The sequence below is a fragment of the Harpia harpyja genome, chromosome 6 (assembly GCF_026419915.1).
Source record: "Harpia harpyja isolate bHarHar1 chromosome 6, bHarHar1 primary haplotype, whole genome shotgun sequence".
Classification (NCBI taxonomy): Eukaryota; Metazoa; Chordata; class Aves; order Accipitriformes; family Accipitridae; genus Harpia; species Harpia harpyja.
Genome location: NC_068945.1, coordinates 44,688,887 through 44,708,965, shown reverse-complemented (window position 1 = coordinate 44,708,965; position 20,079 = coordinate 44,688,887). Strand labels below are relative to the sequence as shown.

At 39.3% G+C, this 20,079-nt stretch overlaps 1 protein-coding gene across 6 annotated transcripts in view; it reads left to right on the top strand.

Annotated features, from left to right (window-relative positions):
• Nucleotides 1-20,079, top strand: part of TSPAN12 (tetraspanin 12) — a 45,224-nt gene that overhangs the window by 22,526 nt on the left and 2,619 nt on the right. For all 6 annotated transcript variants that reach the window (XM_052789284.1, XM_052789280.1, XM_052789281.1 and 3 more), the window contains 3 exons: nucleotides 7,709-7,783; nucleotides 12,109-12,216; nucleotides 15,051-15,194. In XM_052789284.1, coding sequence (XP_052645244.1) covers nucleotides 7,709-7,783; nucleotides 12,109-12,216; nucleotides 15,051-15,194 — 327 coding nt within the window. The remainder of the gene's footprint in view (nucleotides 1-7,708; nucleotides 7,784-12,108; nucleotides 12,217-15,050; nucleotides 15,195-20,079) is intronic.

The window sequence follows — 20,079 nt, the reverse complement described above, 5'->3', positions numbered from 1 at the left end:
GATTAACCATTAAAGTAAAAATTTAAAACAGGTCATTAATATCTTACAGAAGAATCGAGGCTGTGAATAAAGTTCTAATTATACATAAAAAAAATTATACATAAAAAATTTTGTTTAGTTTTTAAAAAAGCAAAGGGGTCAATCAAAAGAACTTGGACACATAACTTAGAAGAATAAAATGTTCATTGCCATCAATTTTTTTTTTTTTTTTATTAGGAAAAGTAGTTATAAAGGTTTTGGAAAAAGTGGTGGCTTTTATATAAAACTTGGACTTTGCAAAAGCCCCAGGCTTCAAGACGTTTTGATAAAATTTTGTGATCTGGGAAAACAAATCTAAAATTGTAGATATATTTGATCATTTTGCTGTGGAATGTATTTATTTTAAAGAACTGGATGGCATTCAGTAGCTAATGTAAGTTGGTGGTTTCAGCCCATTTCCTTGTTGACTTGTGACTGTGTCTCACAAATTTCTGTGTTGTCAAGCAAGTAAACCAAATTTTAAATTGGAATGACAAATGAACTGTTAATCCCTTCAGGGCAGGGCTGAGGGAGCTGGAGAGGGAGGGAGGAAGGGGGGGCAGGGGAAAGTTTGTGCTGCCGGAGTGGATAAACAGAGGATTTCAGTTTTCCATGCAGCTTGTCTGACTCTATTTAATGAGTGTTTGCTCCATTTTTAAAAAGTAGAGCTGGATTAATCATTAAAATAACCTTGTTAGTTTGTAAACTGTAACAAAAATAAAGGGAACCATAGCTTGTAACTTACTGAGGGAGGAAGGACTTCCTGTTAGGTTTTGCACAGAAAGAGTCTTGTTCCCGTTGGTGATCCAGCGGTGGTGGTCATCTGATGTTTCTCAGGGTGCAGACAGATGTCTGGATGGCTTGTGTCTCAGAAGAACAGGGCTGACGCTCTCAGGCTGTTAGCCATTGGGAAATGCTATGCATAACCCTCTTAAAATCTTCTGGCATTTGTTTTACATACCATATACTCCAGGCTTTTAGAGATTCCTGTAAGGTTTCATTCTGCAGCTGCCTTACCCTTGGAATCTCCTTCAGCCCCTGCCCTTCCCTCCTAGAGCTTTCCTTGCCTCTCTTGCCATATGGACCATGTTGCCCAAGAAACTGGTGTGAGCACCAGACAGCAAGTCTGAGGAGGCTGGACTTGCTGATCAGCTATTCTTCATTTGCTCTGACATAAGGGTTGTGGTTTTTCTTGCGTCTGAGGGGGGAAAAAAAAAAAAAGTTTTATATCTTCTGTCAGAAAAGAAAAATGCTTGGGAAGAGAGTGGTACAGCTTGAAAAAAGGTGTTTATTAAATGAAATACCCAGCATGCGAATGATGATTCATTAATAAATACACTGATCCTTCAAAGACAGGCACATTTGCTCAAAAATGGAAGGATTTCTGCAGTCTTGTAGACCAGATTCTCCAAAAGCTGCAACGCCTCCCCAAGCTCTCACTTTCCTTCACCATGTTGCAACTTCTGACTCCAGTCATTAGCTCCTGCCTACCATTGCCGTTTGCTTTCATATACAGAATGCTGTCTTGCTTTCTCATTGTCTGGAAGTGGGCTTAAGAAGTCAGTATTTTGAGTATGTTGTGTTATGGGATATATTTGTTCTCTAGGGATGAATTCAGTAGACTGTGAAGTCTTCTAGGATGACAGTAGTTAACTAGGAAGCTGTCAGAAGAGATGAAATAGGGTCCTAATCCCAGTAACAGGAGCATCATGCAACATGCAAACTGAAAGGTTTGAGGGAGAAAAAAGATGAATTAAGCTGCTCTTGTGCCTTTCTACTTCTGATGAAATTTGGGTTGCTGCAGAACCCTGTCTCAGTTCATGTTTTCGTGGATTGCCTAGACTCTTGCTTCCAAATCACACTTTCAGCCTGCAAACAAAATGATCATACCATGTTTGGTATGAGCAGGATCAAGAGAGCATGACTGGGAATGTGTTCAGGTCTTCGATTCTCCTTGTGTGTGGGCTAACAGCCCACTGATTTTACAGGTTATAGTAGCTGAATGCTGATGAGGCATTCCATAGGTCATTGGCAAAAAATTACCAAACCCAGCTCTGGCAGAGCGGAAAAAAACCCCATATGGTATCACTTCAGGAACATACTTGGGTATGCACAGCTTTGTAGTGTGGTTACCCTTACCTGCCTGGGCTGCTTGGCACCAGAGGGCCATAGTGACTTGTTGGTCACCAAGTACCCTAAGTCATCAAATTTCTATGAGGGCTCCTGCTCTTAGCTTCATTTCTGGCATAATGCTTTACACCCGAGTTTGGAAGGGCATCCTCAGAGGACAGTCATGTGGTTTTTGTATCTGTGCCAGTGGGATTATCACGGTGGCTGATAATAGGGCACTGGGTATTCACATTGCCCTGGCTATTGCACTGAAGGAGACTACTGCAGGACCCTAGAGTTTCAACTCTAGTTTTGCTTTGCTAAATGTAATTAGAATTTAGTATTTCCACTGTCAAAAAATCTCTGAAAAATTCTGTGTTCTTGGAATTACTTTGGAGAAGGGCGCTTAAAATGGGGACTGGGGTGGGAAGAGGAGCAAAATTTTTACAAAATCCCTCCATGTACTGTGTTTTCTGAAGTCCCAGTTTTTCCATCCTCCTGTTGCCATGTTAGTAACAAAAATAGAAGGTTATTTTTCACCAGTTCTTTTCATCTGTTGCCTGAAAAGCATAGACATATTAAGTGATTAATTGCAGGAATCGTGTGGCATATTCAAGACAAACAAAAAGTCTCTAGAACTACAGTAAGAGTTTTGTATTGCATCTCTGCAAAAAACATAACACATTGTGCTTCATGCTTTATATTCTTCCCTGCAGTTGCCCACGATTGCAACAAAAAAATCCTGTACTCTTCAAGATAGAAAGCCATGAGGGAGAGATTTTATGGAGAGAGGCATGTCATGTGTGTGCTCTTCACCATTACTCCGAACAGAATGGAGTTGTTGAAACAAACACCTTTTAAATAAATGCAGAGTATCTTAGATTCAGTAATAGTGGTTTTGTGCTTGCACTTGCTATTTTTGTTTGTGTTTGTATCTAAATGGTTGAGATGATCAAGAAAGAAATGTGTTCCTGTAATGTATTGAGTGGTGGTGGTCATTTGCTTAGTTTGGTAGAACAAAGAGAATAGCAAAAAACTTCATAATTTAATTAGGAAAAATTAATTTTGTAGTTCAGTTTTTAGCCTTAGATGGAGAGATAGGAAGACATTTTGGGCATATGCCAGAGTGTATGTGCTCCATGTGTGGAGCACTGGCATATACAGAGCTTGTACCCTCTTATGGGATGCCACCGTAGTGTGCAGAAATCTTATTCAGACTAAAACTTTTGATCCTATTTAGACAGTCCATACAGATCTTTCTAAAAATAGTTTTGAATTGTTTTGATTTTTTTTAATGCATATTTGAAAATACCACGTACCTTTCTAGTGCTTTATCAGGTTTTGATAGTCTTTATGCAGATAGCTATCTGAATGGCCATCTGAATTGGCACAAAACCTATTACTTCAATGCTAGTCCCCATTTTTGGTTTCTTTTTTCCCTGTCTTTGATTATTTACTTGATGGTTACCTCCCTTCTGTGGTTGAATTTTATCATGATTGGATTTCCATTCAATATGTCCCAGTGTCCTTTCTGTCTTATATATGAATTCCCTGTAGAAGTGGACTTACAGTTATCTGACTTGCACAAGAACAAGACCTTTCTGGAGGCTGTTAGAAGCTGTAGTAGCTGAGTATGATCTGGTAGTGTCTCTGCACTAGCAGGTAGTATTCATTGTGGTGGGTTTCTGTCCTGTTGATGTGTGGTTTCTGCGTTGCAGGTTTCAGGGTAGGATGAGGATGTCGTCTGTGGTTATTTTTACGCCTGTACCACAGGAAGAGTGTTCCAGCAGAACAGGATCTGGTGATTACATAGGGAGCATCTTTAATATCTTTCCTTGGCCCTTCATCTCTCTGAAAGTGGTTTTCACAGTAATGACTTTGTTTCTCTTCCCACTTCTTTCCTGTCTACTCTCTTGTACAAGAAAGGACAGGGAACAGCATTCTTCTGGAGTCCCCAGTTCCTTCAGCTCTGTTTCAGGACTGATGTGCTGGAAAAGTACAGTTGTGTAAGCCTCCGCAGGCTGTCAGTACTGCAGCTGTGCACTCTGACAATGGAGCCACACACACATACCCATACATAGCTGCAGAAAAAAAATCCAGGTGCTTGTGCAACATTCCAGGTATTAGAGGAGATGCTGCTGTTGGAAAGCTACTGCTTTACAGAGGTGCTGCCTGTCTTTCTGCTTGCCTTCCTCCCCTGTGGCCAGTGGTGGTGAGCAAGCTTAATGAAGAGGTTGCAGGACAACCAGCTCTTGCTAACTGGCAACATCCATTTGACACTGCAGGGATGCTGAAGTTTGGGATCTTGGCCACGTGCATGTCCATGGCTTAGTGAGGAGCAGTAAATGGCTAGTGCATTTCAGTGAAACTGACTCCACCAGGTTTCTAGCAGGATGAAGGCACCACTTCAATTTTCTGATGACTTTGCATAGACTGACTAGGGAGAGAATGATACTGATTAGCAATTGCCTACAAAAGAGAAATGTTAAGTCTGTAGTATTTGCCATGTAAAAGGTCTCTAGTTCTTGAAGTGATCGTGGCTTTGCATTAAGTGCTTGTAGTTTTTTTTTATTTTATGATAACCTGTAGATATCTTTGCAAAACCACTCACTCGCTTCTGTGCCTTCCCCTATCCTAACCTCTCCCTGCCAAAAAAAAAAAAAAAAAAAAAAAAAGAGAAATGAAAAAACAGTAGACTATCTCAGCAATGGCCAAGAGTGCTCCGAGGGAGGCATGCTGTAGAAGGTAATATAAGTGACCTGCTGGCGCAGTTTTGAGCTTAATGTACAATAGTGCTCCTCAGTGAGTTAATCTCCTGGACAAAACGTAGCCACTCAGCCCATAGGAAGAAATATTAAGCCTTGCTTCAAAACCAAGTCCCTGCGTCTGGCAAAAAGCAGGAGTGTGTAAATGCAGGAAGATGCATTTAGCATTCAGACTCCTGTGGGAATTTAATTGGGGACAAGGAGTAAGCATTGAAGCCAGTAATAATTTCTGTATTTGGAAGATGGAAATTAGGGATAATAAATTTAAATAATGGTTAGAGGGTTTTTTTTCCCATACAACTTACATAAGAATTATTTGTTTTGCAAACCATTGCATTTAGAGAGAGGTATAATATTCCCCTTCCATAGCAAAGTGAAACTGAAGCTCCTGTGTGCAAGTTTAGTGTGCCTGCAGTTATTCAGTTCCTAGCATGTGCTTTCATATGTGTAAATTCTTTGGGTCTTTTCTTGTCTTTTGCCTTATGGACAGAAGATGTGCTTTCTAATGACAGAAGGCTTGATTCTGCAGTGCCCTGATGTGTCCAAGTGTAGCTAGTCAGGAGTGCTGAATTCCTGGCAGACCCAGAAGTGGTTTATGAGTGAATTGGGCTAAATAGTTTTCTATCCCAGGCTATATTCAGTAACTGGAGAAAATCTTGGTTTTGGCTCTTCTGTCTCCAACTGCTACCACAAACTTTCTTAACTATACACTGGCAAAAATGAGGAAGTTTCAAATGTTAAGGTTGGTGAATGAATGAAATGTTACAAGGAACTGCAAATTTAGAGTTTTCCAGAGAATGCCATACATACACCCCCAGATGTGTTGTTTTCACCATGATCAGGGAGTTTGTATAAGATTTGGGGATAGCAGACAGTCCCAGCCTTGTTATTCAATTAGAGTATAAAACCACTGAAATTGACAGCTGGAAATCAAATTCACTTTTCACCAAAATGTTGTTCTCCCTCTCAAAAATGTCGGTATTAGCCATAGTGTCCCTAAACATTTTTTTTTTGTATGAATTAAAAGAGCTAAAGCTTGTGGCATTCTTTCCTCCTTTTGAAATGAATACTTTGCAAAGTAAATTTCCATGTTTTTTTAAAGAACCCTTTGCATAACTTGCAGGCACTACAGTGATAGTGGATACATTGTCTAGAAGCTCATGAATTTATTTTTTAGCGAAAGCATCATTGTTCTTACAAGGTACAACTCATTTTTTCCTCTTTTGGACCTTTGGAGGATGAATGTATTGGTTATTGAAGGCCTATACTGGACCTCTGTGTGTGCTTACAATGTTGAACTGTAAGGATATGCGATGTGTTGTTCAGCTATAATGACTATGAAGATGCAAGTAACATGGTGACAACTAGTAAAACAGGACCTCTTCTTTCAACACCATCTTTATTGAACAGACCTTTGTAGGGGGAGGTTATGAGTACAGGTTTCTCTTGAAAATTCACATGAATATTTTTACATGCACTTTTTTAATTTGGCTATTTGCATGTACAAATGTAATTCGGGGAGTTAGATTTGATCAGCAAGTAGAAGTTAAGGCAAGACAGTGTTCAGTAGCTGCTAAGGTATCTGTGAATTCCTCAGTTCCAGACTTGGTGAATGAAAAAGGTGCCGTGTAGTTGACTGCTAAATCCTAACACTTGTGGATTTATATTCTCTATTTTAAATAATATGGCTTATTGACCCTTTAATAGAAAAAAAAATTTTACTTACCCTCAGTATGTGTTTTGTGTCTTTTATACCTGTCCTAAATAGATTCCAGAATGAAATGACTAAGTTAGAAGCCTTTTGGCATGTATCCTACTAATGGATTATGTATTTATTCTATTCTATTTTATATTGTGATGGTGCTTCTTTGATTTCCAAATAAAATTAAAATCCATGAAGACTCTAACTTTAAGTTTTGTGTACTGAGAACAAGGGGGAGCTCAGTCCTTTGACATGGAAGAAAGTTTGGAGTCACCAACGAATGGAACTATACTTCTGCTTTAAATAAAATATAAATGGGTTACTTTTAATAGAGAACACCAGTTAAAGCAGTCTTAATTTCCATGCAGCTTTATCCTGCAGTTCAGAAAGGGTTTGTTGACACTATACAGAAGATAGTCCTACTCTTTTTAATTGCAGCAACCAGTTTTTTCTTAACCAAGACCTGTACAGCTTCTTCGTTTATACAAGTATTTTCTATTTTTAAATAGTTAAAGGGTTAGATCTTGTAATAGACAAAGATATTTCAATCCATCTCAATAAATATTGGTACATTTATGCCTGACCTCAAATATCTAAATTACTTTGATAAGAAGATAGCTTTCAAGAACCTTATTTGCTTCTGTCTTGTCAATTTTCTCTTTTTTTATTCTTTTTCTTTTTTTCTTCCCCCTTTTCACTCTTAGCATGATTTGGATGTGTTGCTTAAATGGATAGCACTGGAAAAAGATTCCCCCCCCCCCCCCCCCCGCCACGTATATGAGGGAAAAAAGATTGTCCTCTTTGCAACTGTTTTAGCATAATGTGTCATGAGAGCCCTGTACTCTTGGGCAACAAGGAAATGAATTTATTTTCCCAATGTAATGTTCATATGTGTTGTGTTACATTAGTAAGAAATGTCACATGATGTAAACTTCTAGAAAGTTTGCTGCATGAATCTTTCATATTTTGGTTACAGAAATGTATTTCAGATTCCATGTCTTAAATCATGTGAAATGTTAATAATGTTTTGAGATGTCCTTTAATATTGTTAAGTCTTTTTTTTCAAAGTTAACCTGAATATCAAAAATAATTAAGACCATTCTGTTTTCTGCAGTACTTTGGAAGTTTGCTTGTAATATTCTGTGTTGAACTGGCCTGTGGTGTTTGGACCTATGAGCAGGAAATAACGGTGAGTCAGAAAAGGAGGCTGCATTTTTTCAACAGAAGAAAGCAAAGATTTCCATTAGCTAGCTGTTTTCTAATTGCTGTAGTGTTTATCTTTGTTCATTATTCCAACAGTCTAATTTCAAGTGACTGCCTTTTTTTTTTAAACAGAATTCTTCTGGGAAGGCTTGTCTGTCCGGAAGGTTGTATCTGGGTTTCTCCCACCCCCTCCACATTTGAGAGCCAAATCCTGCAGCCCCTGATTTAAGGACTTCATTTTTTGTTAATTCTTGCTTAGACAGGTTCTCATTGAAGTCAGTGGAAGTTTTGAGGATAAAGTATGAACTTCAGGCTTAAGATAGGCTATTTTGAGAGAGGGGATGTGAGAATTTGAAGGGATTTTGCCCCAAAAGCTCCTCATGTTTTAAAGAGCTATAGCTGAGTGTACCACATTGTAAACAGACAGTGTGTTCTTTCAATAGAGGACTTGCTGTCTGGCGAAATCTTCACGCTGCCTCCATGAGCTATAAATGCCAGTTTTAAGCAAAACATGTCTTAGCTATAAAACACTCGTGTAAACTTGTGAAGAGGTTTTATCTTTGTCTAGTTTTTATCACTGTACCAACCTTTAATTTTCAAACTGAAGACTTGTAACCATCATGCAAGATAATGAGTAAGTGTTGAGCAGAAATGAAACTGAAACGTTATTCTGCTGGCTGCTCCATCCTTATGTCTTGTACTCAGTCTGGTACATTTTTATGAAAAGGGACAAATATTTTCTCTGAGCTGCCAAGATATGCCCAATATACTGGTCTTTCCAACAGTGAGTAGCAATTACATTTCTATAAGATAGGAGGGAGCCTTCTTGATATTTACATGGTACTGGGACCAAAGGAATATCTAGCAGATTTGAAGCCTGAAGTTATGTGGCAGCACTTTGCATCAGCATTCATTCCCTTGTGGTACAGATTCCAGAGGGGTGTTCTAATATAACAGCGATTAAGGCTATCCCTTTACTTTAAATGTCATCTTATGTTGATGCATTTTAAAATGCAGAACGCAGACAAGAGGCATGCTTCATCCTATAGGCACAGCTTCCCTTTGCAGGGGTTTTGACAAGGATGACAGTTATAACTATCATCCATCTTTCCACAGAAGTCTTGTCAGTGGAAGTTGCCTGGAATAACATAGCCTTCAGTGCACTGGTACATGCCTTTTCCAGCCTTCACTATTCTGTTAGAGAACCTGAAGTTATGGTGTGTTTTAGTGTGACCCCAAAACTTTGTTAGCTGCTATGCTACTGAGACCTAAACCTGGGACATTTTGATAAAAGCTGATATAGGCCTACCATATGTCAAGGCACTGGTGATGCTGCTTCCCTCCAGGAAAAAAAAAAAAAAGCTGTCCCTGCACCCCTTTGCCAGAAGCAGCAGCACTGAGCTCCATGTCAGCACCTTCTGCAGTGGGTCACAGTGAACTCGGATACTCCACGTTCCTCTGGTTCTTCATCTTTCTCCCAGGAGTTTGATTGTATGAACATGAGCATGCAAACAGTACAGAAAAAAAATCTCTCCAGCAAGTGCTCTTCTTTTTTTGTCTTCTGTCTTCTCTCCCTTTATACATTTTTTTTTAATTTGTCATCCCCTGAAATACTGGGGTTTTTTGTTTTCCCTTTCCATCTGATTTCCTCTTCTTATTCCCTTTGTCCTAACACTACTGCTCTTCGTGTGATGAGGTTGGCCAGACTCAGGTTTCTTGCTGCTGAGACCCTTAGGGAATGGGGAAGTCTGAAACAGCACAGTTGTTTTTCAGCAGTTCTTTCATATCTGTGCAGGTCACTTCCTTAGAGCATGCTTTCTCCTACTCTACTTGATAAAGATAAGATGACTCCCTCTTATACCCATGGGGGTGACTTGATGTCATGTCAGTTTCAGCGTAGCGTGAAATCACACGAGCCCCTGGTGGGTTTCAGAGAATCGGTTGGCATTAGTGTATGTGGGTGGGTGATGTTGTCAAAAATGTCACTGAGGCATAACTGCCTCTGCTGATCCAATATGGGCTCTCCTTGGCGTGTGGACAAGTGGCTCTAAGCATCCTTGTATAAACAATTTTCCTTCCAGCTCATGATAGCTCTCAGCGTGAAGTGTGCCTCATGACTAATTTATTCCACCCACAAGATTGAAAAGCCAGTGTGGGTTCTCGGCTTACTTGGGCATTGGTCAAGCTTTGATACTCATTAGAAAAATAATAATAAGTAGATCTCAACAGCAAACTGAGCTTTACAGAACTTATGCTTAAATCAAACCAGCACCTCTAGTTTTTATTTGTCTACACACTACAGAGAAGTGTGGGTGTATAGTGCATATAGACATATGCATCTCAATGTGCACTACTACGTGCATGAGCTGATGGGAAGCTATTTCATAGTCCTTAGTTTGACATGTTGGCATTCTTGGAGCAGTCAAACACACAGATTCTGATATCCCTCCTTAGCTCCAGAATTCAAATTGCCTTCCTACATTGGGGTTTAGGTTGTTTTGCCTTGCTCTTAATTTCCTTCTCTCATGTCTTGATTCCCCCCCCCCCGCCCCCTGCTTTCCGTTATTTTCATAAAGAAGTTGGATGCCTTGTGTTACGTGCCTAACCCTGGACTGTATTCAACTCAAATAAGATAATAAAAAAATAGTCTAGCAAATATGAGCTTAATTGCAGCGATATCAAATATTATCCAAAGAAAGCAGAGTGCTAACTCCCAACGCAGTAGAAAGAGAAATGCATTGAGTACGAAACCAAATTATTTTATTATAGTGAGCAGTGTAAATGTTTGAAATATTCTGTGATATTGTTTTTAAGTATTTTTAGTGCTCTACTGCTAAGATATTTTTCACGTGGACAATTGTGAGTTCAGTGCTTTATAGCTTAAGAAGTAAAAATTCTGCTAAGTGAAAGGTGTGTTAAAGTTCTGGGATATTATTAATATATTCATATTCATGATATATGAAGCTTTACCACGGCATCAAAAATGTAGTATAACTTGGTAGTAATGAAACACTATCAATGTTCTTGTGTAGATTACAGGGTCAGTCAGGCAGTGATTGTCCCTATATTTTTGTAGAGCATCTAGCACAACAAAGACCAGGCTCCTTGGGAAGTATTGTGATCATTTTTTTTCTTAAATAACATTTACTGCTATTTGCAGAACACTCTTAATGTTCACTCCAAATTGAACAGGATAGCAAAGTCATAGCAGCTAGAGGAGCTGGGCTCCCCCGCCTTCCAAATGAAAGCTGATACTGCAATTGTGACTTCTTTCACCATGACTATTAACGCTAATGGGAATAAGGCGAAACCCAGCATGAATGGTATGTGTGCCTAGAAGGGCAACTGCGAAGTGTTCAGCTCCTTGTTTTAGTTTGGCACACTGAAATTTGTGCTGAACAGAAATTAGTTTCTTATCTTGACTCTTAACTGCATTGTATGCCAGGTGCCATAGCACTTGCTTCTGTTGTTTCTAACAAATTACTAACTGAGGGTCAAAGTCTGACAATGGAGAGCACCAGCACCTCACTTCTGAGTAGTCAAATTTGAATGAAAAATACTTTGAGAATCCTTCTTTCAGAAGAAAAGATTTACAAGGCCGCGAGTGTGTGTGAAGAGAAAACTTCACAGGGCCTCATTGTCTATGCTTCCTTGTTACTGTTCTTGAGCAAGATACTGAAAGCGAGTACATTCAGGATACCTGCATGCAGGATTCCAGGCAAAGCCAGAAAGCCACTGAAAAGACTCTCGGGGTAGAATTCATCTCAATTAATTTTACATACTTAGATGTTTAAGTTTGTCACCTTGGACAGTGAAGTGGATTTGAGACTTCAAGGGAATCATATACATCCATTCTGTTTAAAATACTTATATTGAGATTAATTGCCCCATACGGCTGCCCGTTTCTTCTTATTGACTAAGATGACGCCAGGGAGATACCTAAACTGGGGCAGACAAATGCCATCCCTGATGTCATGGATGGGGCTCAGTTCAAGTTTTACTCCAGGTGAGAAATCTGGTAATGGTATAATCAAATTGTACCCAACTATCTCTGAATCTCTCCGAAATGCAGCTTCTTTTCCAGTGTGCATTAATTTGTAAGCAAAGGATACAAATAACTTTTTTTTCCTTATATTTTAATAAAGGCTCATAAAGTTTCAATATCATAAAAATTAAAGCACTTTTTTTCCTGTTTTATTTGCATACAAAGTTATTTTGGTCATTGCACTGGAAAGATGTCAGAACAGATGGAAGTTGGAGCCACAAGCCAACTGATTTGTTGTGTGAATCACTTTTCTTTCCTTGCTCCAGGTTCCAGTGCAGTGGTCCGATATGATCACGCTGAAAGCCAGGATGACCAATTATGGCCTACCTAGGTACCAGTGGCTGACCCATGCTTGGAATTTCTTCCAGCGGGAGGTAAGATGACAGTTAATTCATCAGCTGAAGTAATACATGCTTGGTAAATGTTATCTGCTAAAGGAAAAGGTTTGGTTTTAAGTGAATGGGTAAATAAATGCAAGTTCATTTAATGTGAAACCCTGTGCAGTGATGATATCATTTAACATCACTTGATATCCAACTCTTGAGCTTTTGTAGGCCCTAAAGATGCTAAAACACCAAAAAAAGGATATTGCTAAATTCAGTTGAATTGCTACACTGTCTTCTCCTTTGCCAGTAGGGTTAGGACACCAACACCTTTTAGGATTATTACAACATATAAGAATATGATGTATATAAAATTAAAAATCTGCAGGTAAAATAAAGTGAACATTTCTATATGCTGCTTTAATATTAAACTGTGCTCTCCTTCCTGTAGGCTGTTAGTTTCCTTTCATGGACATATGTGTTTAGCTGGAAATGAGTGGGAAAGAAAGTTTCCAAAAAGATGCCAACATTGTCTCTTTGGCTGAGGTTTGAGAAAGTGATCAGGGTTTTTATTTCCTTTGACGGGGGGCGGGGAGCGGGAAACAAACCAAAAAGCTTCCTTGTGTATTCACAGCTTTGCCCTCTAGCCTGCTAAAATTCAGAACTGTTTTTAAAGAATGAAGTATTATGTTACAAAAACATGAAATTGCCCAAGGTAAAACCCATTAACTCCAAATATAACTCATGTGCAGGAAAAGAACTCTTTAAATGCCTGTCATTGTGCTGCCCTTGTTGAAATGTTGAAATCTATCATTGTTGCACAGATTTCCTGTTTATTTAAACATTTCCTGGCAGCACTTGGTTAGTCTGTATTTATACTAAAACCTGAAAGAAAGAGTGAGGACCACATGAGGTTACGCCCCCCCCCCCCCAGTCCCCTGCACTGGCTATGCAAGTGCTCTGTGAAACCGAGTAATTCTTCATACACAGGCAGAGTGTATGTGTCTGTTCTGTATCTGAGATACAGGTTTAAATGGTTTAAATGTATAGGTTGATTAAATTAAAAGCTGCCTCTTATCCTCCTGGTTGTTGTAGTGTCGTCATAATGGCTGGGTTTAATATGAATATTAGTAATAAAACTTCAACTATGCTCTTCAACTTAACTCTTCCAGGGTAGAAAAAGTTCCTTTTAGAAGGTAGATTTCCTATATTCCATCTCTGACCAGAGGAATGATTTGGGGAGAGTTTGAAGAGAACTGAGAAGGCTCTTTTACAGCTCCTTCCTATTGGTGGGCTCTCATTTTTATTCTGTCTAGTCATAACTCAGATGGTGGATGTGTGAGCCTGGTATGTGCTTTGTGCCTGAATGAGCATTATGCTTGGGGCCCTTCTTCAGTCAGCATTACAGTTACTTTCCTAAAGAAAAAATTTGTAACTACAGTTTTGTTCCCAAAGATTCAGCCTGATCAGCTTTGTGCTCGCTCTTCTGTATCTTTTAACATCTGAGAGAGATGGGAAGTGTGTTTTCCCCCCAGTGCCCTTGCTGGTCTAATACCAGAGTTGTGACTATGCTAAGGAAGATGGGAAGGGTCAACTGAAGTCAGGAAGGAAGAACTGAGTGGGGGGAAGAAAAGATTTGAGAGTAAGAAAAGGATGTTTAATGAGGTGGTCTTTGCAACTACAATGAGGAGCCAAAGCTTGAGCTTTCCATACATAGAAGGTCCCGTGTTGGGAGGATTTTGACTGACTGACAAACTGATAAAAACAGAGACATTAAAGCTGTGGTGAAAAAGGAAGAAGTGAGATTTGGAAGAGGACGGCTGAAGTCAAGGCATGGTGTGTGCCGACGTGGTGTCTGGGCACTGATTGTGACCGAGTAGTGGTGTGGTATACAGGACTCTGGCTCTGAAGCGTGTAAGGGGGGCAAATGTTCCCAAGCCTGTGGGTCAAAGGAACCAGGCGATGAGTTACAAACACTCAGGCTGGTACTGGAGAACATCCAGACAGAAAAAAGCACCATCTTATTCCTGCAGCAAGGCTGCTTTTCAGTCATATCAAGTCCCCATCCAATGCCAAAGAAAATCTAATGTAGCTGCTTCAGCCCTTTTTTATGTGAAAGCAGCTAGGAATGTAGTAGGCTGGTCGTTTGGCTTTAAATCTCTCGGTGTGCTTTGCAGAAGAGAAGACAGGTTGTTAGTCCTGGTGGTTTTTATAGCCAATTATGGCTCATCTGCTTTGCAGCCAGACTTCCTGCTTTTATGGTTGATTCTATTGCAGTGTTTATTTTAGTGTGATACCCCTTTGTTCCATTTTCCTTTTTCCTTTCAGTGTTTGTGATTTCTATACATTTTTGCTCACTTTTAAAATCTTCTCTTCTTTTTTCTGTATTCAGATGAATCTATGCTTTTTCTCATCTAGTTTTCAATAGATGTGTCCACAGTTGTAGCCTTGCAGGAATAGTCCTCACTAGTAAGACCTTAATCATAATTTCCTACTACTTCCTTCAGCCACAGGTATACTTACTCATTAGTCACCCTTTTGACATGAAATGATCATGTGTTAGTTCCTTGTAGTAAGGATAGCAGAATTACAGGATAGGACAATTTCTGTGAAGCATCCTTTGAGGGAGCAGTTGGGATTTAAATGACAGAGCGGTATCATTGGCTGTTTCTGAGGTGTTCACTGGTCACTACATTAGATTTTTCACCTTGCTTTTGTGTCAAAGTACAGCAAAAGAAGATATGTGGAAGCTCTTGTAGATGTTTTTAGTCCTACATAAATATTTTGAAAGTTGTTAATAGGAATTTATTTAGCTTTTTTGATGACCTACTTTTTCATAAAAGTAGCATCATTATTGCTGATCTTGGCTAATCCTTCCTTTGCAGTTTAAATGTTGTGGGGTGGTGTACTTCACAGACTGGCTGGAAATGACAGAGATGGACTGGCCGCCTGACTCCTGTTGTGTCAGAGAGTTCCCAGGATGCTCTAAGCAGGCACATCATGAGGATCTCAGTGACCTTTATCAGGAGGTAAGAAGAAAAATTGTGGATATTTTGGAAGGCTTTGTAAAGTCTTCCTGATCCAGTCATTTTCCAAACTCAACACTTGCAGTGTGGCAGAAAGGTTTGTAGAGTAATCGTGTTTGTGGAAAGTGTTTATTGTGTTTGTTTATGTTTATTTTTTATTAATGCTGAAGTGGGGGGAGGAAGGAAGAAAGAAAGAACCCACCCAGCTACCCTTACCTGGAAGTGAGATAAGTTAGTAGCAATGCAGTTAACATCTGAGATGTGCTTAAACATTGAGGTATTTGTTTTATATTGGTTAGGTTGGAGATTAATTTTTTTATTTTTTGATTGGAGCAAATTTTGTTTTGGTGTAATGTCCTGTCTTCAGCTTGCCAAACTAAGAGAAATTCCTTTAGAAGTCCTTTAGAAGATGAGAGCTCTCTCGCTAACAGGGCTCATGCAAGGAGGCAGGTAATTCAGTTGCTCTACTGTGAGCCTGTATAGAAACTTTGTGTGAAAATGGTCTTTTTCTCTAACTCTTCTACATTACAGTATGATTACTATTTTAAAAGAATTAAAAAACCCCCAACCTTAAAAGTAGGAGGGGCTTATTTGAACTCAAAGTAGGTAAGGGAGGTGATCATGGTAGCAAGTCATTACTGTTCTTAGGGTGAAAATTACAAAAACAAGTAAATATGTTCTCTACTAAAACTCTTTTAACTGTTCTCACAAAAATGTTGTCTAAAGTTACCTTTATCTGGAGACTGCTTTGCTACTTGCTATTTTTTTATGCTAACAGACCTCTGAAGACCTCTAATTGTACATTCAGTAATATCAGAATGACCAACAGTTCAGGTAGTCCAATAGCAACAAAAAGCATGTCTCAGTCAAGTAGTTACGAGGATCTGAGAAGAGGTGCATTCTTCATTTGCTTGCTTTAAGAGTAATATAGGGTACACAGGAAGGAGGGTGGGTCTGAGAAGCGTGCTTTCGGATGCTGCAGCATGAACATTTCTCCAGTGGACAGTGCAACTCTGCATTATGGAAGAGCACCCAAAGAACTGTTTTATCTTGTCCCAGTCTCTTACTGCTGTTCATGACTCCTACGAAGTATCTACTATGCGGCTCTTGTTCCATAGTTATGGAGAGACACCTCTGAAGCAGAGGACATTCAGTATATAAACAAGCCAAGATGAATATTAGCTATTGCCAGGAAACAATCAAGTTTTGGGGAAGTGGCATCACTGACATGGAGTGATTTGCTAGATTTGTATGGCATTGACGCTATGAGCAGAAATTACGTAATCTATTCTGGGCTTTCAGACATCCATCCTAGGCCTTGTGTACTTCCACGAGGAAGAGAGAAGATAGAGCTGCCAAAAGGCAGGTGCCTCAGAAGGCTGGTCTGTGCTAGGGAACCTTAAAGACAGCAGCAGAGGCTGTTTTCTTTCTACCAGCTAGTTGTAGAGCCTCTCCTGCCTTATGGCAAGGCTTGCAGCACTGGTTACACTTAAGAAGTGTCAGTCTCTGAATGGGAAAGCCATTTGGGCTTCTTCTGGGGCCTGCCAGTCTCTCTCACATTCTTGAAGGAGAAAGAACTGTGACTCACTCTGCAATAATGCTTGCTTTTTGTAATACTGTGCCAGTATTGATACTGTACAGACCAACTCTGCCGTAGAGAGCCCTCAAGGAGTGCAAATGTGTAGAAGCTGCAGAATGTTCATTTGCCCCGAGCATCCTTCCTGTTTATGTGAAAAAGCAAGAGCACGTAAACAGTGTCACTCAATGAAAAACTAATTTTTGAGCTCAGGAAGCTGAAAAATTTCTGAAAAGGACTACTAGTCACTGGAGTGTCTTGACAAAACTGCAAGGTTTTCTCATGTCATCTCTTCTGCTAACATTTCGTTCCCACAACCGTATTCCAGGAAAGTGCATCTCTGCGCACTTCGTATGTTCAGGTCCTTTTGGTTCTACTTGGAGGAAATGAATAGCCAAAGATGATGATGGTGTAGAACATAAGGGCTGTATTAAGACCAACTTGGTAAAAAGAAAGGCTGCCTGGCTTTTTTCCTGGAAGAAACCTAAAGGGCACATTTATGGTTCTTCCCCTACCATACCCCAGAGCATTTTGGATGGATTCAGCTCCTAGCAAAAATTTATTTTTCATTCTCTACTGCAGAATCCATTCCAAAAAGGGACAGGCTGTGTTCTGTTTTACCAGCCACAAAAATACTCTGTTGCTCTTTGAGATATGTAAAATATTCCGTTGGCAAAACATTTTTTTTCCATGGTGCTTGCCTGTGGGTTGTCTCACAGGCTCGTACAGTATACTTGCTAATATGTTTATCAATATCGTGCAAAACCAACTTACACTTGCAAGGCTAATCTGTCTGAGTTCTGCTTTGGAGAGTTGAAGGAGAAAAGCTTTTTTAGAAAGTGATTCAAAACAAACTCACATAGTCTGGTGGTTTGAGAGGGAGCCTGATGAGATTAGCCTCACTAGCCTAAAATTGGCTTGTGTAAATGCTTCGCAAGTCCATTCTGGTACTTCAGAAAAATTCATTGTAGTACTTCAGAAAACTGAAGTTTGGTTTGGGTAGGATTAATAAAATTGTTTTGTTGTAGCTGTGCTGTAATTTTCTGCTGGGATCTCAGAGCTTTCTGTAGTCGAAGTTGGAATCCTTCGCAATACAATTTTGGTAGAAATAAAGGTGGCTTGCTTACAGTTCTGCTTGAGAGTATTTTTGGCAGGAATCATGTTTCCCCTGCTGGATTTTGAAAGCTGTTTTTCAAATGTGTTAGTCTTCTTGGACTGCTTTTATTCGGACGAGCTTCACCTGTGGTGCAGTTCATGGAACAGACTAACCTTAGAAAGAACGTGGTTGTGAGGGAAGTGTGTCGGATGACGATGTGGCCTCGGAGGTTTGTTGTGGTCTGAGGACAAGGGGAAGGAGCTCTGCCCATCTTGTGATTGGGAACTGTAGCCTAAATAAAATGATTGGTAGGAGTTGATATCTTCAGAAAAATTAAAATCTCATGTTCAATATTTTTTCTTCTGTTTTCTAGCATAATTTTGAGTATACTCAAAATTTGAGTATACAGCAGATCTGTTGAATATACTGATGGTTTATCTTTTCTACTCTGAGAAGTGCCTTATTTAAGATCTGGTCCTTATTCTATGATGCTGCAGTAAATCAGAAATATATGCTTTGTTTCCATTTTAAGACTGAAAATATAAAATGGCTTTTGTAGTAAATATGGATCAGGCCTTTAATCCATAGCTCTGTAGGAGTTTCAAGCTAATTCTTCTAAATGATAGCTGCGAAGTTTTATACTATTTCTGAGTTGTCAACAAGAGCTCCCTGTTCAGTGACAAACTTTTACTTTTGCCGAGGAAAGTATATTTATTTACTCTTTAATTGCACGCTACCAACTATGAATGTGTTGCATAAGCAGAAATAAAATGCATAAATGTGAGGATAACAGCCGTGGCTGGATATTTCTCAATTTTGAAACTGATTTTGAACATGTATTAGAGCAGAACTGTAAGAACATCATTAAATGGAGGGAGGCAGTCTATCTAGATTGGGCATAATTTGTCTCAGTTATGTGTCTGTACTGCAGGAGATGTAGGCATTAATGTTATTGCTCTCTGTTAATGGATGTTTCCTCTAGGCAGCGAATGAACTGAATTTGAATACTGCTGTGGTTGAGCATTTTTAAATTGTGACCAGCATGCACCTTCATCCCTTAAAGTTATCAAAAGTATTAAAATGCAGCCAGTTTCTCTGTAATTAAAAACAAATTTGGAAAGTAGTATAATTACAACACTGTCTTCTAGTTGAAGAAAGAGAGACACCAAAGTGACAATTTTTGTTCCTCATCAAGTTCAATTACATTGCTTTTGCTACAGTGTTTTTTTTTCTTTTCAAATTTCAAAGAATCCACATTTACTCCTTGTTCTGTGTCTTAACTGTGTTAATGTTTAGAAAATGACACAGTGAAATGATGAATGGAGCAAAGACGTTGAGATCCTTTAACTTATTCTGATACGATTATCATATAGTACATTAATTTTATTTAGATCCTAGACAAAAGTCTGTTGACTGCAGTGAAAATTTTGTGTGTGAGGCAGGAATCGGGCCTTTCATCAAATACATCCAGGACTGTAGCATTTTAAATTGTTGGCTTTGGGGAATTTCAGTGTGATTGAAAAGTGTTATTTATCATGTCCTATCTTCAGATTCTGTCACTTCGATCAATTGCTTTTTTTTCATAGAAAAGCTGTAAGAAATATGTAGTAAGGATATAAATGCAAAAATGACATTTTGAAGACAGTGCCCATTTTGATGGGTTCCTGATGTTGTCTTCTGGGACTGCTGCCTGTTAGTATTCGTGGTGTTATCCCATTCAGTTTGTTACTATGAATTTGTCCTTGGTGGCTGTATTCCTTTGATTTTTGTACTGTGAAGCCCTGCAAAGTTTAGAATAGAGAATAAGCATTGGCCAGAGTAGCTAGGGGCCCTCTCTTCAAGGTTTTATCCTTTCTGTGACTGGGCATCACCTTTCCTGAGCAACAAGCTTGTGTTTGCACTGGATCCTTGCTGCCTTACGAGGGCTTGGGAGCTTTCCTGAAGCCTTGTACAGTAATTAGTTGGCCACGTAAGCAAACTGTGAAGCATGCGCTAATGGTTTGGAAAAAGCTAAATTTCCATTTCTGGGAAACCTCAACCTGTGGTGTTTTAACAAAGTTTTCATCAGACTTTTTCTGTGTAAGTAATAATTATTATTATTCTGTAAATAATTGCAGAGGTGGTGTATGTGACCATCTTTCTAATACAGTGTGTGGATGGTCAGCTTTTTGGAGGAGGGTCTAGCTGCCTGCCTGGGTTTGTGCAGAGCCTGATGC